Raw genomic sequence first — 25,349 nt, 5'->3', positions numbered from 1 at the left:
CAGTTCCAGGAGATCTGACACCCTCACACAGACATACATACAGGCAAAGTACCAATGTACATTAAGCAAACAAACAAAAAAAAATCCCTAATTTTTTTTTTAAATTGAAGATGAAAAGAATAAATACCATGATTAAATATCTGTAAACATTTTTATTTGGAAACCTGATCTTGGGACCTTTCATTTCGGTCTTTTTTATTTTATTTTAGCTTTTACCTGGTTCCTTTTTCATTCTTTGTAAGAACCTACGTTCTGGCTGGGTCACAGAGCATTGCCGCCCTTTCTCAAGTAGAGCCAGGATTACATCTGCTTCTTTGCATTTTGTATCCAGGTTTCGGCCGAGTCCAGCTCCTCCATGAACTCCAACACCCCACTGGTGAGGATAACGACACGTCTGTCCTCAACAGCAGACACCCCAATGCTGGCAGGGGTCTCTGAGTACGAGTTGCCAGAGGATCCGAAGTGGGAGTTCCCCAGAGATAAGTGAGTCCTGTTTCTGTGCATGGTCCCAGTGAACACTTACATAGAAATGGGAATATTGGATTGACATTTTCTTTTCATGGCCTTTAGCTGCGAAGATTTTACTCTGACATTGTCAACAGGAGTGTTTTTTTAAAATAGCTCCTTCAAAGCAGAGCTGTAAAGATGGTATTTGGCTATCATTGTTTAAGTTTCCAGACAGTTCAAACCCAGCCAGATGGAGTAAAAGTGGAGTTATACAGCCTTTAAAGCAGGGCTAATTTGTTTTTGTTATTTTTTCAGTTTTAATTTTGCTTTGTTTCTAACGGTTATTTGTATGATACTGGGCTGCAGGGTTTCAAATCTGTATCCGACACCTGATTTCTTTGGTCTCTTGGCTTACAGGTTGATAGAGAGATCTTGAGGCACAAGGTTGCCACACAGGCTTGGACAGGACCTTGCTGGGAACTGCTTTGTTTTTCATCCCAGTCTGAATAGCTCCGAGTAATTTGGCCTATGCCTAGGCTGGATTTGAATCCCAGTTCTGCCAGCCGTTTGCTGGGCAGACCTGAGAGATTCACTCAGTTCTCGGAATTTCTTCCCTTTTATGAAATGAGGTTGTCGTCTGCACCTCCTGAGGCTGAGCACAATTCTTGGTTGTGGGAGTCTCTGATTTTCACTTGTGTCTTAGTAATCAAGGACCTTTGAACTGCAAACTTCCACAAGATGGTGTGTGTAACAGAGTTGGCAGCACAGATTCTGGGCTGTCAGCCTCTGCCCTCTAGTTAGAAGACCAACCTTAGCTCTGGGATGTGAAGTTCCTGGAAGGCTGGCAGCTTTCTCCTTATAGGATTAGAGTCTAAACAACTTGAGAGTAACAGAAAATGGGAATATTGGCTCTCTCTGTATAAAATACACAGGAATCAGCGCTCAGCTTGCTTAAAAACGAGCTCACCTCTCTTGATTTTTTTCAGTGTCTTCCCAAGATTATGTTAGTGATGTGTTTACCACAGGACATGGTGCGTGTTCATGTGTGAATGTACACATAGATTCAGAATCATAAAGATAAGTTTTCCCAAGATGAGATATAGCCAGCTCTAATTGAAACGGGACAAAAGCTTGGGCCTCCCTTTGATATTTGTGTCCGCACAACTCCAGGCACTTTGGTACCCAGTTTAGAGATCTTTGCACATGCTATAAATATACTGATTCCAGGGCCAAGTAACTGTCTGCATACATAGCCTCCAGTTTATGTCCGTGGAAATAATATATTTGTGCATTACAGTGAAAAGAGCACCCATTCACTCCTTCTTTCATTCAGGGAATGTTCATCGGACATTTTTCTGGTGAGGTACCAGAGAAAACACAAAGAACAGTTTCTTTTTTTATTAAATTTTTAAAATTTTAATCACAGGTCATTCACTTGTATCCCAGCCGTAGCCCCGTCTCTCTTTCCCTCCCAATCCCCCCCTCCCCCCCTCATCTCCTCCCTGCCCCCTTCCAAGTAAGAATGGTTTCTTTACCTATAGAATTTTGAGAAAGGAAGGGATGTTTCTCTTGACCCTTGCCAGCCTCCTAGCTGTGTGTAATTATATAAATAGCTGGGTTCGTGTGCACATTCCTCTGTATATACAAGACTGAATTGGGGAGTTGTGCTCATATGTTAAAAACTTGCAGCTTTCAGGTTGCGTCTGTACTTTTGGCCACCTGTGACACCACAGTCAACAGTGTGAGTCTGTGTTGCCCAGCGGCTCCCACCCGGGGGTACCCAAGTGTGGAAAATCTGAGCACCATGCATTTCCAAGTGGAGTGTAGCACAAATGTAGGTGGAGCAGATTTCCAATGAATGAAGGCTATTTAGAAGCGGTTTATTAGATTGGAGGCAGAAGTTAGACAAAGAGAGGCTTGTTATGCTTGTAGTAGCAGGGCAACAGGACATAAATTAGCCATATTCCAATGCAAATGTTTATTTTCTGCCAAGATGTTCAGTTTGATTTTAGCTCTTGACTGAAACGGAGATGCCCTCAGCATAGCGTGTGCTGCCCGCGATTTCCTTTCTTTTGCGAATTTTTAAAAACATCGTGTACTTTCTGTAAACGCTGTGTACTGAGGACATCTCAATACTTGTGCTTTTTAAAGAAAGAAAGCACACTCAGGCTGGAGAGATAGCTCTGTGTTAAGAGCAGGAACTGCTCCTGTAAAGGACCAGAGTTCGGTTCCCAGCACCCATGGTGGGGGGGACTCCCAACCTCCCGTAACTCCAGGTCTGGATATATCTGAGCTCATGGGCACCTGCATTCATGTGAACATGCCCCTTCCCCAGAAGCGCACATACACCTGGTTCAAAATAAATCTAAAAAATACGTAGATAAAAATAAAACACACAGTCATAAGTATTCCAAAGACATCCCTATTCTTTTGGCTTCCAGAACATCTAAAACAATGTCAGGCTATGTGTCTGACACGCATAAAACTTTTATGCTTAAAAATGTAATTTGTACTGTTTTCTCTCTTGTTTATTTTGGGTAGTGATAAGGATTTCTAAACTTACATTAAAAAAAAATCTGCCTGTTTCTTTCAGTGAGAAACTACAGATGCTTTGAAATGTGCTAGAGTCCTACCTTGTAACCTGGCTAACAGTGTGACTGTAAAATCTACTGGTATTGAGTAATAGTGATCTGAAAGCTGCCACTTTGCAGGGACAGAAAATAAGAACAGCCTTTCATGTTCTTTTTTTTTTTCTCTTCGACATTTTAAATTACAAATATTTAATTGGCTCAAGACCAAAAGCTCCTCACGGTTGGCATGCCGGAAGCCTGACCACCTCGCTAGCAAGGACACCTTCCATAAAGAAAAAGAAAATAAATCGAGAGCACAAATGTGAAATTTAATAGCTGTTCCAACAGTAATTGACGTTCTGGAAAAAAAGTCACTAAGAAAATACCCCGAGTGTGCATCGAAGTCTCATTGGTTCCATATGCACGCCTCTGGAAGATTTTTATGTTTAGTTCTGGAATTTCCCTCCCTGTGCCCCTTAGCCAGACTCTGTGTGCTAATCCCCTATTTGCACATTTAGGCTGACGCTGGGCAAGCCCCTGGGGGAAGGTTGCTTCGGGCAAGTAGTCATGGCTGAAGCAGTGGGAATCGATAAAGACAAACCCAAGGAGGCGGTCACCGTGGCAGTGAAGATGCTGAAAGGTGAGTGGACGGATGGGCGGGGAGGGGAGGTAGAGGTCTTATCAGGAGTGTTCCTTTTGTGATATGTGAACTGTGCGATGACGTGGGGTCAGAGAGCACATACTTGACCTGGAGGTTGAGGGGTTTTCAGGATAAATGAGCATCTGAGAAGGAGGATTTACCTTGAGCTATGTGTACTTAAAAAGAAAAGCCAGTTTATGAGCATGTAGAAGCTTGCTGGGCCGCACTGCTCTCTGACTTAGCAAAAGAAGTCCTGGTTCTCCTTTCCTGCGCATTCATGGCCTTAGAAAGTTTAGCGTTTAGGTGGGAATTGATATGGTAAATTTGGGACCCAAGCATGCAAATAAGAAGAGGTAGGTGCTGGAGTGGGAGGAAGGAGGCCCTGGAAGGAGAAGGCCACATTCTGTCAAAATGTGGGTTTAAAGAGTCACTTAGTCAAAAAGGAACAAACAAAAGAGGGACTGGTACAGAGTCTCAGGGACATGTAAACACTAACCCCAGGATGTAGATGGGGTTTCTGTCTGTTTGTTTTTTGGTGGGGCCCCGAATGTTTGTACACAGCCCCTCCAACCCAGCTTGATGCCCAAGTCCAAGGAGCTTAGATTCCTTCTGACTATTCACTTACTCTTACGTAGTATTGTTTTATATGAAGAGTTAAAGAGAAAGGTCGCATTGTAAATCCTGTTGTGGGAATCTCGAAAGGAAGCTTCTATGCTCAGTGTTTTTCTGGCTTGCAGGCAGAGAGGTCTGTCCTGGGTGTGGGACGTTGCACATGCTAAGGAGCTGCGCCTTTTCTTTCTTTGGGTGGGATGCCTTCCTGATCCTCCTTGCTGTGAACAGAAAAGGGCCGGAATGTCATTCATTTTGTCCTTTTAGTTGTTGACCTGAGACTCCCAGGGAAACCTGGGATGGTCCTTCCTTTGGAGTTTGATACCAGGGAGGAGATAGCAAGTATCCAGGTACCCCTGGCACCTACTGGGAGCAATGGGGTGGGAAGGATCAGGTGTCTTTCTATATGACTTCTGGTTTTGAGATCCCTGAGGCTGTTGCAAAAAGGAAAATTTAGGGGTTGGCCTTCCTCTTTAAGCAAGACTGGTTGCTGTCCTTTTCATCGTGGTCAGAGGACATCCAAAGCCTTTTCAACATCCTCTGTGACCGCCAGAGTATAGCCGAGGTCTAGGGAAGGCAGCATGCTGAGCCATGCGTCCACAGTCCTCTTTTTTCCACCTCCCTCTCTTCTTCTCCGTGTAGATCAGGATAGATTTTTAGATGTCCATGCCCCCATTTCATTTTTAAAGCCAGATTTTTTTTTTCCTGTAGTGAATTAGCTCAGTGGCAGAATGCTTGAGTGGCCTTCACATGGCATTGGGTTTTCATCCTAACACTACAAGAATGAATGTGACAGCAGAAGAATTAACCTAAAGGAGGACACACTGGAAATGGTCTTAAAGAGCTCCCTGTGATCCCATGTGTATTGGGCTTCTGCCATGCATGTGCCAGGCATGTGTGACATGACTTGTACTTCTCTTGTAGGGTGATAATTGGAGCCTCTGAGAGAGCTCTTTGCGCACTCAGACTGTCTCTGAATGCATGCACATTTACAGATGCACTTAGGGGCTACTTCCAGGGTCTAACTTTGAAGGAGCTAAAGGCTATGTTTGGAATTTTTGCTCTGTAAAAACAAATCTTCTAGTGGCTTCCAAAGTTTCTCCTGTGGTTTCCTCCCCATCATTCTCCAAGTTATGTGGGGGCATTAGGAAACTGGGTATGTTCTCTAGAAGGTACCTTATAGACATCAGAGGGTGGGGTTAGTTCACACTCAAGAGCTTCTCTTTGAAAGACTTGGCCTTGGTGTTGGGGGCCAAGATTTGGTCTCAACTATTGACTACATGGCCCCCAGTGACCTCTTTGATACTGAGCACGGCACTTCCCTGCCTCAGCTTTTACCTGTTTGCTGATTAGATGGGAACATGTGTCTGGTTCTAAAATTCAACTTACGGTATTCTAAGAGTTTGATGGCCAAGAGTGACAGCCTGGGAGTTGGGGGGGGGGGAACAGACTATTTATAACTCACCTAATCCATGTTCACAGATGATGCCACAGAGAAAGACCTTTCCGATCTGGTGTCAGAGATGGAGATGATGAAGATGATTGGTAAACATAAGAACATCATCAACCTGCTGGGGGCCTGCACCCAGGATGGTGAGTAGGAGGAGGGTGTGTTCTGTCCAGTGCTGGCCATCAGGCTTCATCTAGAAACAGCTGGGCTGTTGGGTTTCTGCTTTTAGAGCATCTTTCCCCTCAGGCCATATTTTCCCATCAGGCATGTAGTACACACCTATCCCATCCCTTAAGAGGCTGAGAGAGGAGTTTGACACCGGCCTAGGGTAATAGTAAGACTGTCTCAAAACCATACAAAAGTAGAAGCTAGGGAGAGAGCTCAGTCAATAGAGGGGTGGCTTTGCAAGTTTGACCTCTAGAATCCATATTTAAAATGAGGCTCTTGTGATCCTAGCACAGGGGAGAGGAAGAAAGGTAGCTCCTGGGACTCACTGGCCCACTCACTAGCTTAACCTTTGCAGTGAGTTCCTGGTCAGTGAGAGAACCTGTCTTAAAAACAAGGCTGTCTTCTGGGCGCCACACACCAGCACACATACACAAATACAAACATATCCACACACATAGACACGCAGTTTTAAAGTCATTTTTACTCTACCCCGAGGAAGATGTTACCAGCTATGGGTGAACAGCAGGTCCATGGCTGTCGCTGGGGGCCATGGAGAGTTTGAAGTAGAGGCTGCTTTGGAAAGGGATTTCTTCTGATGTTTTTGTTGTGTGAGGGGCTAAGAGATTTCTTAAAGAGAGAGAGAGAGACCAGCATGCTATGGTTGAGAAGTTCTTCTCTCAAAATGGGGACTGAGGAATCCTGTCTTGCTCTAGGCAGCAGATGGCTGAGCTCTTAAGAATAGCTTCCCGGAGAGGAGAGAGGAAGGAAAGAGCAGTCTCCCCCAGGGGAATGATTCCCTGGCTGCTCCAGGAGTGCCTACTGGTACTTTAGAAATCAACTTGACAGTGATTAGTAGACTTGAAAAATGCCTGTGCATGCAGCTTCACTGTTAGGTGTGCAGGGACTGGAACCTCCTTCTCCAAAGGGCAACTGTAGATATTTTAGGCTTTTGTGGACCTGTGGTTTGTGCCACAAATACTCATCACTGCCATTGTATTGGAAAAACAACAGCAAAACAGCCTATACGATACAGAAATGAATGGGCATGGCTTGGCTGAGTGACAATAAAATATGATGACCCCAAAGGATATTTGCCAGGATGTGGCCTGGGGACCATTCTTTCCGGCCCTTGAATCCGTACCGTATCCTGGCTATTTGAAGCTATCTCAATTCTCATCTTTTATTGTCATCCTACGAATTTAATATTTACTTATTCTCACAATATTTGTGTATGCACATGCCCACACACGTGTATGAGTACCCCCACATACACATATGCCCCCCAACCCCCACAAACATGGAGTAGCTCAAGGAAGCTAGGCTTCTGATGGATGTTGCTTTTCCAGGAAGACAGGGTAGCGTTTCGCAACCTGTGAGTTGCGCGACTCCCAAAGGGGTTTGCTTAAGACCATCGTTAAACACAGATATTTACATTATGATTCATAACAGTGGCAAAATTACAGCTGTGGAGCAGCAGTGAAATCGTTTTGTGGTTGGGGTCGCCATATGAGGAGCTGTATTAAAGGGTCACAGCAGCAGGAAGGCTGAGAACCACTGCTGTGGGGAAAGAAGGGCACCAAAAGGAAAGTTGTTACAACTCTGTCTTTTATTTCTTGAAACCTTTGGAAGTTACCATGTGGATCATCATTTTGGAAAGATTAGAAATGGAGGCGTTCTCTTTTTATCCAGGCCTTTCTGCATGATAAAACTAATTAAAAAAAAAAAAAAAGGTTGGGCTGTCACCGAGCGATAGAGTACATGTCCAAAGTTCTGGGTTTAATCCTCAGCACCACAAACCCACCCAGGCTTGTAATGACTAAAACCTGTGCTGGGCCGCCCCAGGGTCGTCCCGCCTTCGCTGCCTTAGGGAGCTTCTCCTCCTGTCACAGGGCCTCTCTACGTCATAGTCGAGTATGCATCGAAGGGCAACCTCCGGGAATACCTCCGAGCCCGGAGGCCGCCTGGCATGGAGTATTCCTACGACATTAACCGAGTCCCTGAGGAGCAGATGACCTTCAAGGACTTGGTGTCCTGCACCTATCAGCTGGCTAGAGGCATGGAGTACTTGGCTTCCCAAAAGGTGAGTCCTTCCCATTCTGTTTGGTTGGCTGCAAAAGCCAGTTAAGTGTCTCTGAAGAAGCTGGGCAGTTCAGATGTGCTCGTTTGCTTGATCAAGTCCTTGCATGTCTTGTACAACCTGGAAAATATTTGTGGTCTTATTTATATTCCAGTTTAATGGACTCTTGAAAGGCCAGACAGAGCAGCCTCGAAAGCTTAGCTGCGGGAAATGTGGACCCTGTTCTGAGGCAGGGCAGGTGGGATGCTCCTGGGGGTGACCCAGCTTCATTCCAGTGAGCTTGGGGCACAGACTTGGGTGTTAAATTTAGAGTGATGAGCTTGGTGTGGAATTAAATGATCTGAGAATGGAGACTGAGCACAGGAGTATTTTTGACATCGGGAGTCTGGGATATCTGTTTATTTTGTCTCCTTCCGTGACTCTGTGGTCAGAAGTTGGCCAGGTCCCCTGAGGTGAATGGTTGGCATTCCAAGCAAGCCACTTACAATGGAACTCGAAGCATTCCAGTTATTCTAGATGCTTAGGCAGGTGCCCAGAGCTTTCACGGCGTTTTCAGGGGACCTAAGATACCCTTCCTCAATCCCACACGTAGAGGGAGAGATGGGGTCAGCTCTGACCTGGAGTGGAGCTTGCTGCAATTCTGTCCTTGACAGGTTGCCAAAGACAGAGGGTCCCCAGAGAGATGTATCTCTGTCACCTGGGAGCCTGGGCTGCTGGAAGGGCCATGAATCTAGATTCCCCCGGGGGCTTTGCTAGTGTCAAGAGTGAACGAGGTGACCTGTGTCAGATGGTACAGGTGGCAGGCCCTCTGGCCCTTTCTCAGCCCTGCTTTTTATCACCTGGGAATGCGGCTTAGAGCTATCATGTGCTCTGAGTTTTGCATTGCTTCTTTTTTTTTTCTTTCAATTTTCTTGAGAGTTTACAGCTGATAAAGCTTTTTTTTTTTTTTTTTTTTTTTTTTTTTTTGCCACTATAAAACCTCCTGATGTGGAGGTTTTAAGAAGCCAAATTTGAGCAGTTTTGAGTTCTGATTTTATACATGTACAGTGTATATATACATGGTTGGGAGGGGATTGGCCCTGAGAAAATCTTTGGCATCAAGAAATAGACAGACATTGGCTGGGCAGTGGTGGTGGTGGCACACACCTTTAATCTCAGCACTTGGGAAGCAGAGGAAGGCAAATCTCTGAGTTCAAGGCCAGCTGGTCCAAAGAGCGAGGCCAGCCAGGCTACACAGAGAAAGCCTGTCTTGAAAATGAAAACAAAAAAAAGAAAGAAAGAAAGACAAGAAAAGGATAAACTAGAACGGGGGACATTTGACAAGATATCACCTTAAATATCTGTATCATGTCAGTTAAGAAGTGCTCAGGAGAGCTAGGGCTGTCAGTAGAATGCTATTGCCTGTCATGCATATAGCCCTGGGTCCCATCGCCCAGTGTGGTAGTACACACCTGAAGGAGGTGAAGATAGGAAGATGGAAATTCACGGTCATCCTCAGCTAAGTATCAAGTTTGCAGCCAGCTTGCAGAACATGAAAGATAGGTATAGAGAGAGACACAGACAGAGAGGCAGCGCCAGATAACACACTGATTAAGGAGGCTAAAGAGACAAAACTACCAGACGCAGAAGCGTGTCAATCCTAGACGGGTTCTCTGGAGTGGGAGGTGATGGTCAGCTTTTACCGTAAACAGCTAATACTTGAACATGGACTGTATCTTAAATGATATTACTATGGTCACACTATGGATTGGGACAGAGTAATCATGACATTGTGTTAAGATGGGAATTTGGACGGCGATGATTGTGTTGTGTTAAGATTGGGATGCATAGTTGGGAAATCTTTTACCCCAAATTCCTAAAAACACCAGAGTTAAGAGTTTTAGGGTGGGGGCTGGAGAGATGGCTCAGCGGTTAAGAGCACTGTCTGCTCTTCCAAAGGACCGGGGTTCAATTCCCAACACCCACATGGCAGCTCACATCTGTCTGTAATGCCCATTCCAAGAGATCTGACACCTTCACATTAATGCATAGAAAATAAAGTTAAATAAAATATATTTTTTTTTTTAAAAAAAATGAGTTTTAGGGTGCTAGGCATGGTGTGAGGCATGCAGATCTCTGTGAGTTCGAGGCCAGCCTGGTCTACAAAGTGATTCCAGGACAGCCAAGGCTACACAGAGAAACCCTGACTGGGGGGAAAAAAAGGTTAGATTTTTGTAATATTTGCCTGTGTGTAACAAGACGTGATCTAAGTGAAGCACCCAATTCTGTTAAAAGCAGTTGTTTTCTGTGAACTGTATTCACATAGCCGGAAGGTACCTTTACATAGGATTTTTAATGATTTGTGCATAAAAGAAAGTTTTATGGTCTGGAATTTTCCACTCATGGCATCCCCTCAACACTGCAAATGTTTTGGATTTTTGGATTATGAAATGTTGAGGAAATAAGATGTGAGGTAAAAGAGCTCACTTCTAAAGTGGTCGACACTAAAAACAAACAGGTTGTGTCTGTCTGCGCACATGGGCGTTATGTACATGTGTGCATTTTGTTTGTATGTGCACATGTATACATACATGTGCACATGTGTATGTGTGTATATATATTTATATTTGTACATGCATGTATGTGTGCATATGCGTACTTGGTCTTGCTGTGTGTATGCTGGACTTAGGCTAAGTGAATGGGCGTCATAATCACATCTGGCAGATGTGGCTAGCCATGGCACTACTTCCTCTTGAAATGCTTGAACTATTTCACGTGGTAACCTGGGCCAGGAGTCAGCCAGAGGCAGCCTGTTACCCTTCTCTGGGCTTGGTTGCTGCTGGGATTCCTCCTGGGTAGGAGACAGGAGGAATGTATGCACTGGGGCTTGTGCTGATGCAAAAGTGGCAGGAGAACTGCCTCCTCATTTTCTTCAGTCCTAGAGGTTTACCAGGCGCCTGTTCTCTGGGCCGGACTGTCCAGTGGGGTGGCCCGAACATATGCCATCTTTGCTTTCCTAAAACAGGAATGAGTGGTAACAGTGGAAGAAAAATACCAGTAGATGTGGAATAATAATAATAAAAAAGTATGTAAACAATCAGAAACACTGTGATAAAACTCTACTCCTTCAGGGCCTTCCAGTGCGAGGCAGGTACCCTGGGCCCTAGGGGCTGTGCAAAGCTGTCAAAGATCAGTATTAGAGTCAGGTGTGTGCTTTACGGTTTGCCCTCGTGTGTTGCGTTGGGAACACTGAGTTCCTCTTTGAGTCAAACTTCATCAGGTCCCAAGACACTGAAAGGAGCTAGTAGTTGGAATTTGGGCGTGTTCAGCTGTCATGGTGGTGGGTTGATTAGGTGAGGGGAAGCAGAGTTTACAAAGTCAAAGAGCGACTGATGACTGACTTGAGAAACTGAACGGTGGCGTAGCTTCCCGACGTGAGGAAGAACTGGGAGCCGGGAAGTGGGGCAGGGAGTCATGTCTACAGGCGATGCAGTGCTCGCAATGAACATATCTGAGAGCCAGCTGAGGGAAGGTGGCAACCAGCAAGCCACTGCTGAAGCTCAACCCTGGTTACTGATTGCCGGCTACCTTTCAGGAGCCCGCGTTGGTCAGATACAGTCTGGTTCTAAGTCTTCTGTCCAGCTCTTGGTGTTTCCCAGCCCCCTGGAAGACAGGGTGAGCAGGATGGTAGCAGTGGCCTACGGTAGTCTTCTGCTCCAGTTGAGGCTCAATGTGTGGTCGGAGGCCCCTGCAGGGGAAGCTAGATTCTTCTGACCACTCAGCTTGCCAAACACAGAGAGCACGTGTCAGTGGGAGCACACCACCAGGAGAAGTTGGCCCGGGGCTTGGAAGAGCCCTCCAAACCGGCCACGCACTCCAACACAGGCTGAGCGGCAGGCAGCCCCGGGAGCTCACATTTCCCACTCCTCGTCTGGCTGGGAACACGCAGACTTGGGTGGCTTGCCTGCTTCTTCATCTCTGATTCTGGCCCACCCACACATGCAAGTGAGCACAGGGGATGCCTCGGCGTGGGTGAGGGCAGAGTGAAAATAATTCCTCATTCATGTTTCAGAAGCAGTTAGTACTGTTCCATTTTTATTTGGTCATTTCATGGAGTGCTTATAACAGGTCATTTCCAGGACACTCGTCCAGTCGATGAAGTCGCTCTGCTTCACGGGATGGTTAACCTTGGTTCGTAACCTATATAAAGGCATTTGAGGGTGATGCTCTTCCAAAAATAGAGATGGCTGATGAGTTTCTATTTACTGTGTACCTAATGAAATCACCTGAAACTCGATAGCTAAGGAAAGCATAGCTTTGTACACAATAATGGCTGGACCTTCTTGAGACCACGGTTACTGTTGGGACAGTGCAGCCTCTCATCAGATGTCTCATAGCAAGCACAGCCGGACCAGGTCCTGAGGTGTGTGCAGACACAGTGTAGCCCCTGCTCTGGCTGGGTGTTGTAATACACCGCACTGAGAATGTGGCTAGATGAACACAGGCTGGGCAGTGTGCCAGGAGAAGACATGCTGGGCTGTGTCTGAAGCACAATGTATAAAGTGTAAAAGGGGAATCGAGAAAGCCTCTGGACAGTCAGTGTAGCAGTCCACAGAGGCAGGGGAAGGACAGAGACCACAGCCTGGCCTAAGGGATGAGCAGCAGAGGATAGACACTGGAGCCACCTTAAGCTGGAATGGTCAGGACATGAGTGTAGAATATAAACCTTTCTCACTAAAGACCAAACAGGATAGGAGTCAAAGAAGTAGAAACGTTGACTTTGAGATGTCAAGGGGGCATCGCTGCCTGCGGAAATGTCCCAGCGTGACTTGATCATGAGTCATTGAGTCTCAGCAGAGGTCAGGATGGAGGTAGGGGTTTGCAACTGCTGTCTGCATCTAAGAATTGATGCTATAGGATAAAAGAAACACACAAACCACTTGTAGCAGCTTCTTTGCTTTTTAGGGACATGGGAAGAAGAGCGTCAGCCCAAGAGACTGCAAGAGAGTGAAGCAAGAGAAAAGATTGAGGGAGGCTTCAGTGAAGGGACCAGTTCTAGAAACAGGCATCGACAGTGTCCATCGCTGCAGAAAGTGGAAATGTAGAAGCGGTCAGTTGGGTCTGATGGTGAGGAAGGTCCTCATACAGCCTAGAGGCGAGGCAGGGAAAGGAAAGACAGAAATGACAGGGCTACACCTTGCCGAGTATTTGTAGGACATGAGGTCACACTGTTAGAGAAGTGACCATGAGATGAAGAAGACAGTTGGAATTTAACTTAGTCATCTCAAAGTCGTGCTTAATGGAAGGGAGAGAGCACGAGTTGAGCTCAAAGATTTTAGAACGGTATTTAGTGTCCGGTTTGTGTGGAGCTGCAGGAGACATGCAGATAAAAGAGAATGGGGTTATACAATCAACTTTACTTGCTAAGATGACTAGAGCCTTTGTTTGTTTATTTAAATTAGAATGAATGATTATTATGTCATGTTTGGGGCTTTTGTCGTAAGCTTGCCGAGTTTACAGCCCAGCACGGCTCTTGCAGTATGCTATGCCCAGTTTTTGACTTGGGGTGTATTTTCTGTCTTGCTTTTATTTTTTAGAGTCTATTTTTCTTTTGATCTCAAAACACACTGGGATTATATCTCTCCCTTCTTCCTCGATTGCAGTGTATCCATCGAGATCTGGCAGCCAGAAATGTGTTGGTAACAGAAAACAACGTGATGAAGATAGCAGACTTTGGCCTGGCCAGGGACATCAACAACATAGACTATTACAAAAAGACCACAAACGTGAGTGTGTGGTGTAACACTGGGTGGGAGAGCTTACAGAATGACGCAGGCTTATCAGTGGGAGAACCAGGGACTGTCTCCTCTCCACATTACCTTCTGATAGGTTTGGTTAATTCTCGGTTAGCAGATTCAGACTGTATCTGAGGTAGGTGTGGTGGATATGGATCACTCTTTTATGCAGAACACCCATCAATGGCCTCCAGGGCTTTGTATGGCTCACTTAAAAACATTCATAACTGGGGGGGTGGGAGGGTGGCTAGATGGCTCAGCGTTTGTAGCAAGGACTAGAACTTGGAAATTGGCTGGGTTCATTTTTGCCCAGAGGCTCATCGGGCTGTACCTGCGTGCTAGGGACATAGATGATGATGAGGCTATAAAGAAATAACACTTTGATACTTTATTCGAAGAACTAAATCTGTGGATCTTTGCCAGTATATGCAGTTAGTTGGAGCTTATTTCTGCCCTAGTGGTAAACTGATAAAAGCCATCTCTTTCACTCAGAGGGTAAGATAGATATCTGGCAGTGGTGTAGGAGGGAGCCTGGGCTGCCTACCACTGGGTGCTGGCTGAGTGCTCAGGTTTGGAGTCCAAATTCAAGACAGGCTGGAGTAGTGAAATGAGGAAGAAACAGGAACCTAAATCTACTCTGCAGACTTGGTTCTTGGAACCAGCCAGGAAGTCCCGGCACTTGATTGGGAGCCCTAGTATTTTTTATAGACAAGCAAGCAAGGGGCCTTATGCATGTCACCACAGTCATTTCCTCTACCTGCCAGCACAAGCACAGACTCCCAGGACTCAGTCTCTCTCCACACATTGCATGAAGTTCCTACAGGCCTAACCAATCTGTGTGGTGCCCGAGACCTTTATTTTAAATTTTGACAAGATAAGGAAGCCAGGTGTAGGAGCTCAAAAGCTGAGGCTGGAAAACTGCTAAGAGTTCGGTCCTGCCTTGGGCTAAGTGAAAGTTGTGGGCCTATGTGGGCTACAAAAATGTGACAGTACTATTATACAGGGCATGGCCTTCTTGAGCCCATGGCAGTGTTCTTGTAAGACCTACAGGTTTTTACGTTTCCTTTCAGGGGCGACTCCCAGTCAAGTGGATGGCTCCTGAAGCCCTTTTTGATAGAGTTTACACTCATCAAAGTGATGTGTAAGTAGCTCCTGTCCTTGGTTCCTACATGGGTTGAGTTTCAGAACTGCTACAGGCCCCGCCTGCTCCTAGAAGGCATGGGAGTCAGGGATCTCAGATGACACGGGTATATGGTAGATTAGGACCTAGTGTTTGGTTACTGGTCTGCCTGCCTTTGAGAGGTGGAGATGCCAGCCTCCTGCTGCCACAGTGGAAGTACCCTCCTCCCATCGTAAATGGCGGATGCTCAGTCACCACACTCTGACTTATTTGTAAAGTGGGTGGTCCTGGAAGTACATGCGTATGCTCTAGCACCCAGGAGGATCACAAGTTCAAGACCAACCTAGACTATAGGTAGCAAGTCCAAGGCCAGCCAGAGATATGTAGTGTGAGCCCGTCCTTATAAAAATCAGAAAACAGGAAATACCCTGAAGCCCTTCCTATTTAGGTGTGTGTAATTTTTCTTTGGCCCAGGCTTGTCCTTAGAAGCTGAGGCTAGAGGAGGTGCGGTCAGTTCAGGTGACTGCCATATTTGCCTGCTGTGGTTATTTTAAGTCTCGTCTTAGCTTCTGATCATATTGTAGAAATACAGTAGAAATTACATGAATTCCTCTGGTGATTCATGTAAACCGCTATTAGAGCCAGGTTCCAACTGATATTGTAGATTAGGAAATTTAACTGAAAGATGTTCCTGGGAGAAACTGGGTAAAAGATGCTGTTTTTTGCCAGTTTCTGTGGGTCTATAATTGTTCCACAGGACAAAGTTGTATTGTTTTTCATTGGGATGGGCTGGGGTTTTTTTTGTTTGTTTGGTTTTGTTTTGTTTTTTTTAAGGTTTTTGTTGTGGGTGTTTGTGCACCAGTGTGCTTGCTCCCGTCAGTCTTCCTAGAAGGAAAGGAGTCACAGATTTGTGTGTGAGTGCACTGAGGCTCTCTACTGGTTTTGCCTATAGTGTGGCCCCTGCTTGGTAGAACGCCAGAGACAGTGCTCCCAGAGTCAGTACGCATGAGTTTCTGGCACTGCAGGACACAAGCATGCTGCGCATCTCTGCTTGATTATCTCATAGGACGCAAGCCTATGAGATAATCAAGTATGGACGGCACCTGTGAGGTCTTCTCACTTTCTGCTGTATGAGCCTCTTCTCTTGGGGCATGAAATTCTTCCGTGCTCATTCCAGCCCTGGGCTGGCTCCCTTCACATCACACTAAGTCACAGAATCTTTGCCCTGCGGCTGCTCCACCAGGGCAGGCCTCCTCTCACAGAGTTGGCCTTTGGATCTTATTCTGTCATCTGTAAATCCAGGTTCTTGGGTCAGCCGCAGAGGGAGGTGATTTAGACAGAAGAAGCCTGAAGTCGGGCGTCTAGCCCCCCCCTCCCACAGCTGCCCCCACGTTACTATCACCACATAAAAGACAAAGAACTTAAGTAGTGATGGTATGGCTCTTTGTCTAGTGATGGAAAATTCCGTCAGACCATCCGAATGTCATCCTCATTTAGGGAGGCTCCTTGGGGGTCAGGGAAGGGCAGGTCGGATGGATTGCGGGAGGGCTCATTTATCTATGGATGTAAGAAGTGAGTGGGTGTTTATTTTTTTAACTGACATGTTTAGGTTTCTGCGCTCTGGGCGCAGTGCTAATGCCGTGTTTTCTCTTTTCTCTGCAGCTGGTCCTTCGGGGTGTTAATGTGGGAGATCTTCACTTTAGGGGGATCCCCCTACCCAGGGATTCCCGTGGAGGAACTTTTTAAGCTGCTCAAGGAGGGACACAGGATGGACAAGCCTGCCAACTGCACTAATGAGCTGTAAGGGCTGTGGCCACCCTGCTGACAGCACAGAGGGTTCACCACATCTGTCCTGTCTTCAGACATGTCCCGGGCCCCTCAGGGCCCTGTTTTCTAAACATTCTCTAAGAAGAATCGTTGAAGCTGTCCCTGGGTTCAGTCCCAGCATGGAGATAGTTACACAGACAACTGTGACTTGTCCAAAAGAATGTACATCCTGCCAAAGTGTATGGAGTGGGGCTCAACTCTGGGCAGTCCACGGGAAGAGGGAGCCTCATGGTGACGGGAACACTCATAGGGCAGGTACCAAGCCAGAATGCCGCAGGGATGCCCTGGTAGAACGAACAAGGTGGTTCACAGCACCAGCGATGCGGAAGCAGAAATGGGCTCTTTCCAAAGCACTTTTAGTCATTGATAATTGTCATGACAACGAGGCAGGGTGACCCACACCTTGTAATCCCAGCACTGTCGAGGCTGGAGCAGGGTGGTTCCCACCAGGTTGAAGCCAGCCTGAGCCACAGAATGTGGCCCTTCTTCTCCATAAAATAAAATGATAATGAGCTGATTTTTTTCAGATGTGATGGGGATAGGGAGGTGGTTAAAGTGCTTACCATGCAAGCACGAGGACCAGAGTTCATTCCTAACACCCAGCTAAAAAGCCGGGTTCAGAGATGTGTGCACTTGTAATCCCACGGGCTGCAGAGGTGGAGACAGGGCCATCCTTGCAGCTTGCTGGCCAACCAGCCTAGCCTAAACCAGCCTAAAATGTCAGGTCTCAGTGAGGGACCCCATCTCAGAATAAGGTGGATGGTTTCTGAGGGTTGACCTCTAGCTTCCAAGTCTGTACACATGCCTGTGTGTGTGCATGCCCGTGAGCACACACACATACACACACACAAATAGAGAGGAAAAGAAAACTGTCATTACATCAACCGTGCTTTCTCAGACTGAACGGGCTAGTGTGTTTTTAAAGCAGGGAACTCAAAGTTTGTCTTGGTGCCATCACTAGGGTACCATTTCTGAGTATGAAAGTGTGAGCTGGTTTCTAGGGATGCCTTTCTCACATTGTAAGTGAAATTGTGTTGTATTAATGACGCGTGCCTTGTGCAGCGAGGTGCTGGCTCTCCTCTGGGGCAAACTAAGAAGGTGATTGTCCCGGAGACTGCCTTCCATTGTGTGCTTCTTCATGGGGATTTTAGAGCAGTAATCCCATGAGCACTTTCTGGTGTACAGTGGAGGGCTGATGAATGGCCACTTTTTATAGCGTATTATATAAAGGAATTTATTGTGTGCCTCATGTTCCTGTTGCTTTTTCTAACAGAGGGTCTGTCGAAACTCATAATCAAGATAAGGCGGGAAGCTCGGACTACCCACGAGTTAATCAGGAAGTTAATGCAGAGCTCTGTAGTGGTAGATTAGCTTGCATAAACCTTCAAGTTGTGGTTTCTGAATATTTTCTTTCTCTAAACTGAGGGACGTTTGTCATCAGGCTTCTAAAAACAAAGCTCAAAGTTTAGTTCAGGCAGGAATGATTAGGGAGGGAACGGAGAGGCAGGCTGTAAATGTGTCTCCTTCCTTTCGTTCTCTAGAGATGGCTGGAAACTGTGGCAATGTTGTGGTGGGTCACACTGTCACAGGAACAGTAGGGAAACACATACATGTACCTTTCTGGGTAGAGAGTCATCCTCCTAAGCCGTTCTGGGTTGCAGAGACGTTTCTGTAATGTTCGTTAGTGTTTGTGTAGTTGTATTTCACTACTTAGGGAGTGTCCCCATGCTACCTGTCCAAACCAACCACATCTGTGCATAAAGCGCTTCATGAAGTCAATTCACCAGAGATATCCTTTTTCCCAGGTATATGATGATGAGAGACTGTTGGCATGCCGTACCCTCGCAGAGACCCACGTTCAAGCAGTTGGTCGAAGACTTGGATCGGATTCTAACTCTCACTACCAATGAGGTAAAAGCTTCCTCCCAGAAGCCTGGCGACCCTGCTTGGCTCAGGAGTCCCCTGTTCGTTAAATGCAAGCTCCACTGTTGGAGTCAGTGGTGCTGCTTAACATTTTTGTGCAAGGGTCAGGCAGAGTTAAACCGTGGGTTCCTTTCCAGTCGGGTGGCCTTCCCTGCCCCCCCCCCCAACTGAATTTTGAGAATTCTGACTCCTAAGGCAGGAGGCTGAGGCCCTCCTGAGCTGCCCTCATGGCTATTGGTGGTGCTGTGGCCCCGGAGGAATGTGTAGAAAGAAGAGGTGGAAATGTTTTGTGGTAGCATTTTGGTGCGTGTGGGAAGAAGACGCTGGCATGTTACACGAGCCCCGGATTCTATGTCCTGGTGGTCAGTGTGAGCGCTGCCCAGGCTCAGGGGCTGACCAACTTAAAGGAAGGCAGTGACGTGTCATTTCCTCATGTCGCTTGCCCTGTGTGAGCCTGTCTGGAAAGGCATGTGGCTTGAATCTTTCTCTGTGACATGTGTGTCGCACATATCATGTATGACTTACACAGTTCCATTACGAGTGACAGGATTTTTAAACGACAGTTGGTGCCTATAGTTAAAATATTTATCTCAGGGGTGGGTGCCCAGTCGTCAGTAGTGTGCTTGCCACCCAAGTGTGGGTTTGAGCAAAAGCCCCGTGTGATGCTGTTCTCTCGCAGTCCCAGAGACAGAGGCTGGTGGTCGAGGAACTTAGGGTAGCTAACCTAACCTAGCGGGCAAGTTTCCAGTCTCAGTGAGAGCCCCTGCCTCATAAAACACTGCCTCTGCATGCATGCATGCACACCCGCACACATGCGAATGCACACGTAAAATACTTTATTCTCTCTACAGTTTAGGCCAACCAAAGATATCATTTCCGGTTACTCTTTGAATACGCTCCTAAATACAGCGCCGTTTCTGGCTCTGACATAACTTGAATGACCTTTAGCATTTTAGAAGGAATCTTCTATGAGCAGGAAAGCTGGCAGACCCACACAGTCCAAGGAAGCCCATGACAGAAATTGTACAGGGATTTTGAGATACTCTCTGAGTGTGCCAGATAGCACCCCCTCACAGAGAAAAGGTTGATGCGGTCCTTTTCACAACCAAAAAGTTTTAAAAATCTCCCAAATACTTAAAAGGAAAAAAGAATACAGTCAATTTCTGATTAAAAAAAAAAAAAAAGTAGTAGAGTGATTGAAAAGAAAAACAGTCGAATGTAGAGGTATAAGCTCAATATGGCAGCTTTATCTTCTGCTCTTGGCTGTGGCTTGTGCAGAATAAAGGGAGAGCTTGCATTTAAATGAACACAGCTGACCTTCAGAAGTTGAAAGGAAAGGAATAGTTCAAGAGAGGAGGGGGGGAAAAACGCCAACTTTCTTCTCCTGCCAAAATTGTTGTTTCTAGCCTAAGTCCCTTTAACCCTAGGCTTGGAATCCAATGACATTCTCTCCTCCCCCCTCCTATCAGATCTGAAAGTTACAGCTTCATTTAGAAACTGGGAAGGGCACGAAGGTTTTCATTTAATGATCCCAGGTCCATACTCAATGTTACGTATTGATATATTTATGCTTAAAAGGGGACCCATTCCTACTGAACTTTATATGCATATCCTAAAATAAGAAAGCAGAATGCCATCTTGTCTAACGGATATAAAAATCGAAGTTTCTTTCCTTCTTAAAATCATTACCACATGCTCAAGAAAAATGGTTCCATTTAGGACAAAATTTCATTTTTATCATTGTAAGCAAAAAGTCCTCTTTTGATGTGGTGGGCGTGTTTGTTTCTGGTTGTGTGGTTAATGCTGATGTTGTTGGAGCCGACACATCCCCCTTCTTGGATGGCGACTCTTTCTCTTGCCAGCCCTGGTGATGAATTATAGTGGTTTTTGTCTTTTAAACCGTACGGTCGCCAACATTCCATGGGCTCTCTGCTGATAACGCTGAGGCTGTTTGTGCTGTGGTCTGCGCTTTTTGCCCCCTCCCAGCCAAACCACAGGTCACAGAGGAGTGGCTGGTTTCTGGGTATGTAAGCAAAGCCACCCCACTTGTGCCAGTACCGTTAGAGTGAGACAAGAAAGGCCCCTGTTTAGAAAGCTTTTCAGGGCTGGGGGTGTAACTCAGTTGATGAGAGTGCCTGCCTCGTGCTCACACAGCCCTGGGTTTGAGACCCCAGCACTACATAAACTGAGCATTGTTGTGCGCACCTGTCATCCCAGTACTCAGGGAGGTAGATGCAGGAAGATTAGAAGTTCAAGGTCATCCTCAGCATTGGTGGCCAGCCTAGAATACTTGAGACCCTGACAGGAAGGAAGGAAAGGGAAAGAGGGAGGGAGGGAAGGAAGGAAGGAAGGAAGGAAGGAAGGAAGGAAGGGAAGGAGGGAAGAAGGGAGGGAAGGAAGAGACACACATAGAAAGAGAGAGACACATATAGAAAGACTGAGAAACACAGACAAAAATCTTTTTCCATTTCAGACCAGGGTCAGCCAGAACTTTCTGTAGGGGCCAGAGAGTAAACATTTTCAGCCTCGGGCCATATGGTCTCTGTCGAAACCGCCATTCTAGCATGAAAGCAGCCACATCTCTATGTAAATAAATGAGTGTCTGTGTTCCACTAAAACTTTATGGACTCTGAAATTGAGAAATTTATATAATTTCATATGAATTTATATCATCTCATGCCATTGGCTGCCACAAGAGAGGACTCTTAATTTGATTTTTCCACTACCCATGTTCAAATGTTAAAGAGCAGCCTTAGTTCCCAGGCCAAACAGAAACATACATGGGCTCTCACCCTGCCCTGGGCCGGAGGAGGAGCATGAGTCAAAGGGACCTCAGGAGCCGCCGTGGATGCTTTGGGGAGCGGAGAAACTTTATGAACTCCACATTTTCAAGTCTGAAACCTCCCTTTCCCTAGACTTTCCTTTAACAGCCCATTACGGATTTCACATCCATGAGGGTATCCAAGCCTTTTCTTAACCTGCTTACGTTGTTAACTCTGAGAGCTTCTGAGAGTAATGAATTACATCTGTTAAATTACACAACAAATGAAGAAGCCTTCTGCTTAAATAGTCCTAAGAAAGGACAGCTTGCAGAATGTGATTCAGGAAATACATATTCATGGGCCTGGCTAGTTAAAGGGGTCTTGTTGTCTTTTTACTTCACTGGGCCTTAAACACCAACCGCGAGCTCTAGTGAGGAGGGGCTACAGTAGGTCACCGAGGTCCTGTGGGCAGAGCAGGCAGGGCCGACTGCCTAGTACCGGCAGCTCACTGTGTTCTTGCCGGTGATTTATTGATGCTATGTTGTGAGAGAAAAGTTCAGGGCAGCCTGGAGTGAATGGAGTTGGGGTCTCAGGGAGGTCTTGGTGCAACGGGGTGAGCTGGGCCTCTGCAAACCTTCCAGGGGGCTCCCCATCCCTTCCCAAAGCTGATGTAGAGATGTCTCCGGAGCTTCTGTTTAAAATGAGATTCTTCTCTTCCCTTCTTGCAGGAATACTTGGACCTCACTCAGCCTCTCGAACCGTATTCACCTTGTTATCCTGACCCAAGATGAAATAAAACGTCTCTCTTCCCTTCTTGCAGGAATACTTGGATCTCACCCAGCCTCTCGAACAGTATTCTCCTAGTTACCCTGACACAAGGAGCTCTTGTTCTTCAGGGGACGATTCTGTGTTTTCTCCAGACCCCATGCCTTATGAACCCTGCCTGCCTCAGTATCCACACATAAACGGCAGTGTCACAACATGAGCGAACGTGTCTTCCTGTCCCCAAACGGGACAGCGCCAGGAACCTACTTACACTGAGCAGAGAGGCTGTGCCTCCAGAGTGCATGATACGCCTCCACTTGTATATACGGATCAGAGGAGTAAATAATGGCAAGCCTATTTGACACATGTGTAAAGATTTATACGGTTGGCAAAGCACCATCCCAGGAAAGGAAGAATGTTTCCTGAGAAGTGGACAGCCGCAAGCTACCACGCCACCCTCTCTGACCCACTGTGTACTGGCCATGCCCCAGTCGGACTCAAGGCAGACACGTGTTCTGCCTTCCTTGTTAATTTTGTAATAATTGGAGAAAATATATGTCAGCACACACTTACAGAGCACAAATGCAGTATATAGGTGCTGGATGTATGTAAATATATTCAAATTATGTATAAATATATATATTATATATTTACAAGGAATTATTTTTTGTATTGATTTTAAATGGATGTCCTGATGCACCTAGAAAATTGGTCTCTCTTTTTTTAAATAGATATTTGCTAAATGCTGTTCTTAGAATTTCTTAATTTTCACCGAGCAGAGGTGGGAAGATATTTTTGCTTTCAGGGAAAATGGTGTCACATTAATTTATTAACGAATTGGTAATATACGAAACAATTAATCATCTATAGTTTTTTTTTTTTTGTAATTTAAGTGGCGTTCCTATGCAGGCAGCACAGAGGACTAGTTAATCTATTGCTTGGACTTAACTGGTTGTTGGATCCTTTGAGAAGAGAAATATATGACTAATTTTGGGGGGAAATGATGTCTTGATTTATTTGTGTTTCAACTCTGCTGTCCGATGATTATGTTTAGACGCCTCACACCCACCTTACAAGAAACCTGTTAAGCTCTGTCACCTGAGTATAACATTTAACCAGACTTCCCAAGATGAATGGTACCAGCGTCCTCATCCCGAGATGCCTTAATCCACTCCTCTGGGGACAGACTTCCATTGCAATGATAGCAGGGTGGGTGCAGTCTGGCAGCTGGCCTTCTGCCCAGGCAACACGTCCATCACATTTGCCTCCATGAGTTTTAGTAACAGCTTCAGGTTCTTCAGCATCATCAAAACCCTTTGGGCAATCTCCGCCCTCTCGTAGCACTAGGCTGTTGAGAGGTTGAGTGCTCCTTCCATCTCCTTAAGGGTTTAGTTCTGGCTTCTGACAAGACCTCGCCAAAAGATCTGGCCTAACAGCTGCATCCGACAAGATAACGCTTACTGTTGATTTCTGTATTCAAGTACTGTGTTCTGCTTTGGATACAGCCACTCACTTCACTACCGCCATGTGACATGATTGCAGATTACACTGATTTTATGTGTTTTGAAATTGGAGAAAGTATTTAATAAAACGTGTTAATTTTTATACTGACAATAAAAAATGTTTCTACAGATATTAATGTTAACAAGACAAAATAAATGTCATGCAGCTTATTTTTTTAATACTCGTGTCTCACCCGATGGTTTCCTGCGCTTGGAGGTGTGTGCAGTACTTGGTGGTGTGGATGCACAAAAGGCAAAGCTGAAAGGCCACACGCATCGGGGTGACTCGCCAGAGGCGTTGCCTGGGAACAGTAGTAGCCGGGACAGGTTGACCAGTGGGGAATCAGAAGTTGGGGAATCAAAAGTTGGTTCAACCCTGGCTAGGTTACTGTCCAACATCTTAACAGAGGGAGATGTCCTTCCTTCTTGGGTCCTTCATATTTTCCAGAGGAGCAGCATGGAGGAAGCCTTAAAGGTGACATACAGATGGGGAGGTGTCAATGACAAGATTCTCAGATTATCTGATTCCTGGGACCTGCCTCCTTCCAGGCTGGCCCCCTTGCGATATGTGGGGGAGAGAGAGAGAGTTCGCTTTCTGCTGCTAAAATTCTTGAGTGCTTTGTTTGCCCACATTTGTGGCTCTAGGACCTGTGAGGTGCCATTATATTGGCTTCGGAGGAGCAGCTTTACTGAGACAGGGAGCTGCAGTTGTGCAGAGCTGATGGTCGCTAAACAGTGCTGTCCCACTGTCCCTGTTGGGCTTTGGTCGTGGTTGAAGCAAGGGTTTCACTAGGCACCAGGAGGTTGGCATCTGGTCCTGGTGGTGTATGTTTCTGTTTCTTATTAGCAGAGCAAGGTAATGACCCCACCAAAAGAATGTGAGTTAAAAAAATAAATAAAGTATGTGGGCTGGGCTGTAGCTCAGTGGTAGGGTGTTTGCTTTACAGGCGTTAGGCACTGGGTTCCATCTCCAGCAGAGCATTAAGAAAGGGTGTGAAAACAGTCACCTGGGTACAGGCTAGTTATGCTGCTGGCTGACTGTTTTCATCTACTGCCCATCCCTTGGGATGGGGCAGACTGGGCCTGCTGCGGTTATAGGTGTGTTTAAACCCAGGCCCAGCATCTAATAATCATTCTTTTCTGCAAATCAGGCTTGCACATCTCATAGGACACTGTGGCTTCAACCGCATAGATTGCAGTGGAGGAAATGCTCATCTGTTTACGGAGCTGCTGGGTCAGCAGGAATCCTAAAGAAGTTATTGGCCATTTTAGTTTTAGAATTATTTTGAGAGATTTTTCATGGAGGGAAAGAAAACAGGGAATTCATGAAAAAGATAGGAGATTTCTTCTTCCTCTTTTTATAATCTGACCTAAAGAAATACACTTAGAGCTTGATGAGAATCCTGGAGTTGAGGGCCACTCCCCCAGACTGCAGGAAAACTTTGGGAAGTAGATGGTTGGCAGTTAATCAGGAAATCGGTTTATCTCCAAGAACCAAAAGATGGCAGGTATTTTGGGTGTGTCCTGGACCCTGTTATTTCCAGATTAGAGGGACATGTTCAGAAGTCTACCTCAAAGTCCTGTGATAATTGTGGCCTGTGATGGTGATGGGAAGGATAGAGAGTTGGGCTTCAAAGACAGCCCCATCGGGAGATTTCTGTGGGTTTCTTGGGCACAAGGAGTCTCTTCATCCATTGGCCTCTTCTTCCCCTGGG

At 46.1% G+C, this 25,349-nt stretch overlaps 1 protein-coding gene across 13 annotated transcripts in view; it reads left to right on the top strand.

Moving 5' to 3' along the window:
- Window positions 1-23,814, top strand: part of Fgfr2 (fibroblast growth factor receptor 2) — a 99,683-nt gene extending 75,869 nt beyond the window's left edge. For 6 of the 13 annotated variants that reach the window (XM_060380992.1, XM_060380987.1, XM_060380979.1 and 3 more), the window contains 9 exons: window positions 333-483; window positions 3,536-3,657; window positions 5,749-5,859; window positions 7,774-7,964; window positions 13,604-13,726; window positions 14,806-14,876; window positions 16,518-16,655; window positions 18,488-18,593; window positions 22,188-23,814. In XM_060380992.1, coding sequence (XP_060236975.1) covers window positions 333-483; window positions 3,536-3,657; window positions 5,749-5,859; window positions 7,774-7,964; window positions 13,604-13,726; window positions 14,806-14,876; window positions 16,518-16,655; window positions 18,488-18,593; window positions 22,188-22,352 — 1,178 coding nt within the window. In that variant the 3' untranslated portion in view covers window positions 22,353-23,814. Of the gene's footprint in view, window positions 1-331; window positions 484-3,535; window positions 3,658-5,748; window positions 5,860-7,773; window positions 7,965-13,603; window positions 13,727-14,805; window positions 14,877-16,517; window positions 16,656-18,487; window positions 18,594-18,879; window positions 18,882-22,095 lie in introns of all 13 variants that reach the window. The other 7 variants (XM_021647871.2, XM_021647870.2, XM_021647866.2 and 4 more) reach the window with 3 other exon arrangements.
- Window positions 23,815-25,349: the final 1,535 nt, after the last annotated feature.

The sequence above is a fragment of the Meriones unguiculatus genome, chromosome 1, assembly GCF_030254825.1.
Source record: "Meriones unguiculatus strain TT.TT164.6M chromosome 1, Bangor_MerUng_6.1, whole genome shotgun sequence".
Taxonomy (NCBI): Eukaryota; Metazoa; Chordata; class Mammalia; order Rodentia; family Muridae; genus Meriones; species Meriones unguiculatus.
The sequence above is the reverse complement of the archived record's forward strand: the minus strand, read 5'-3'. Positions and strand labels throughout refer to the sequence as shown.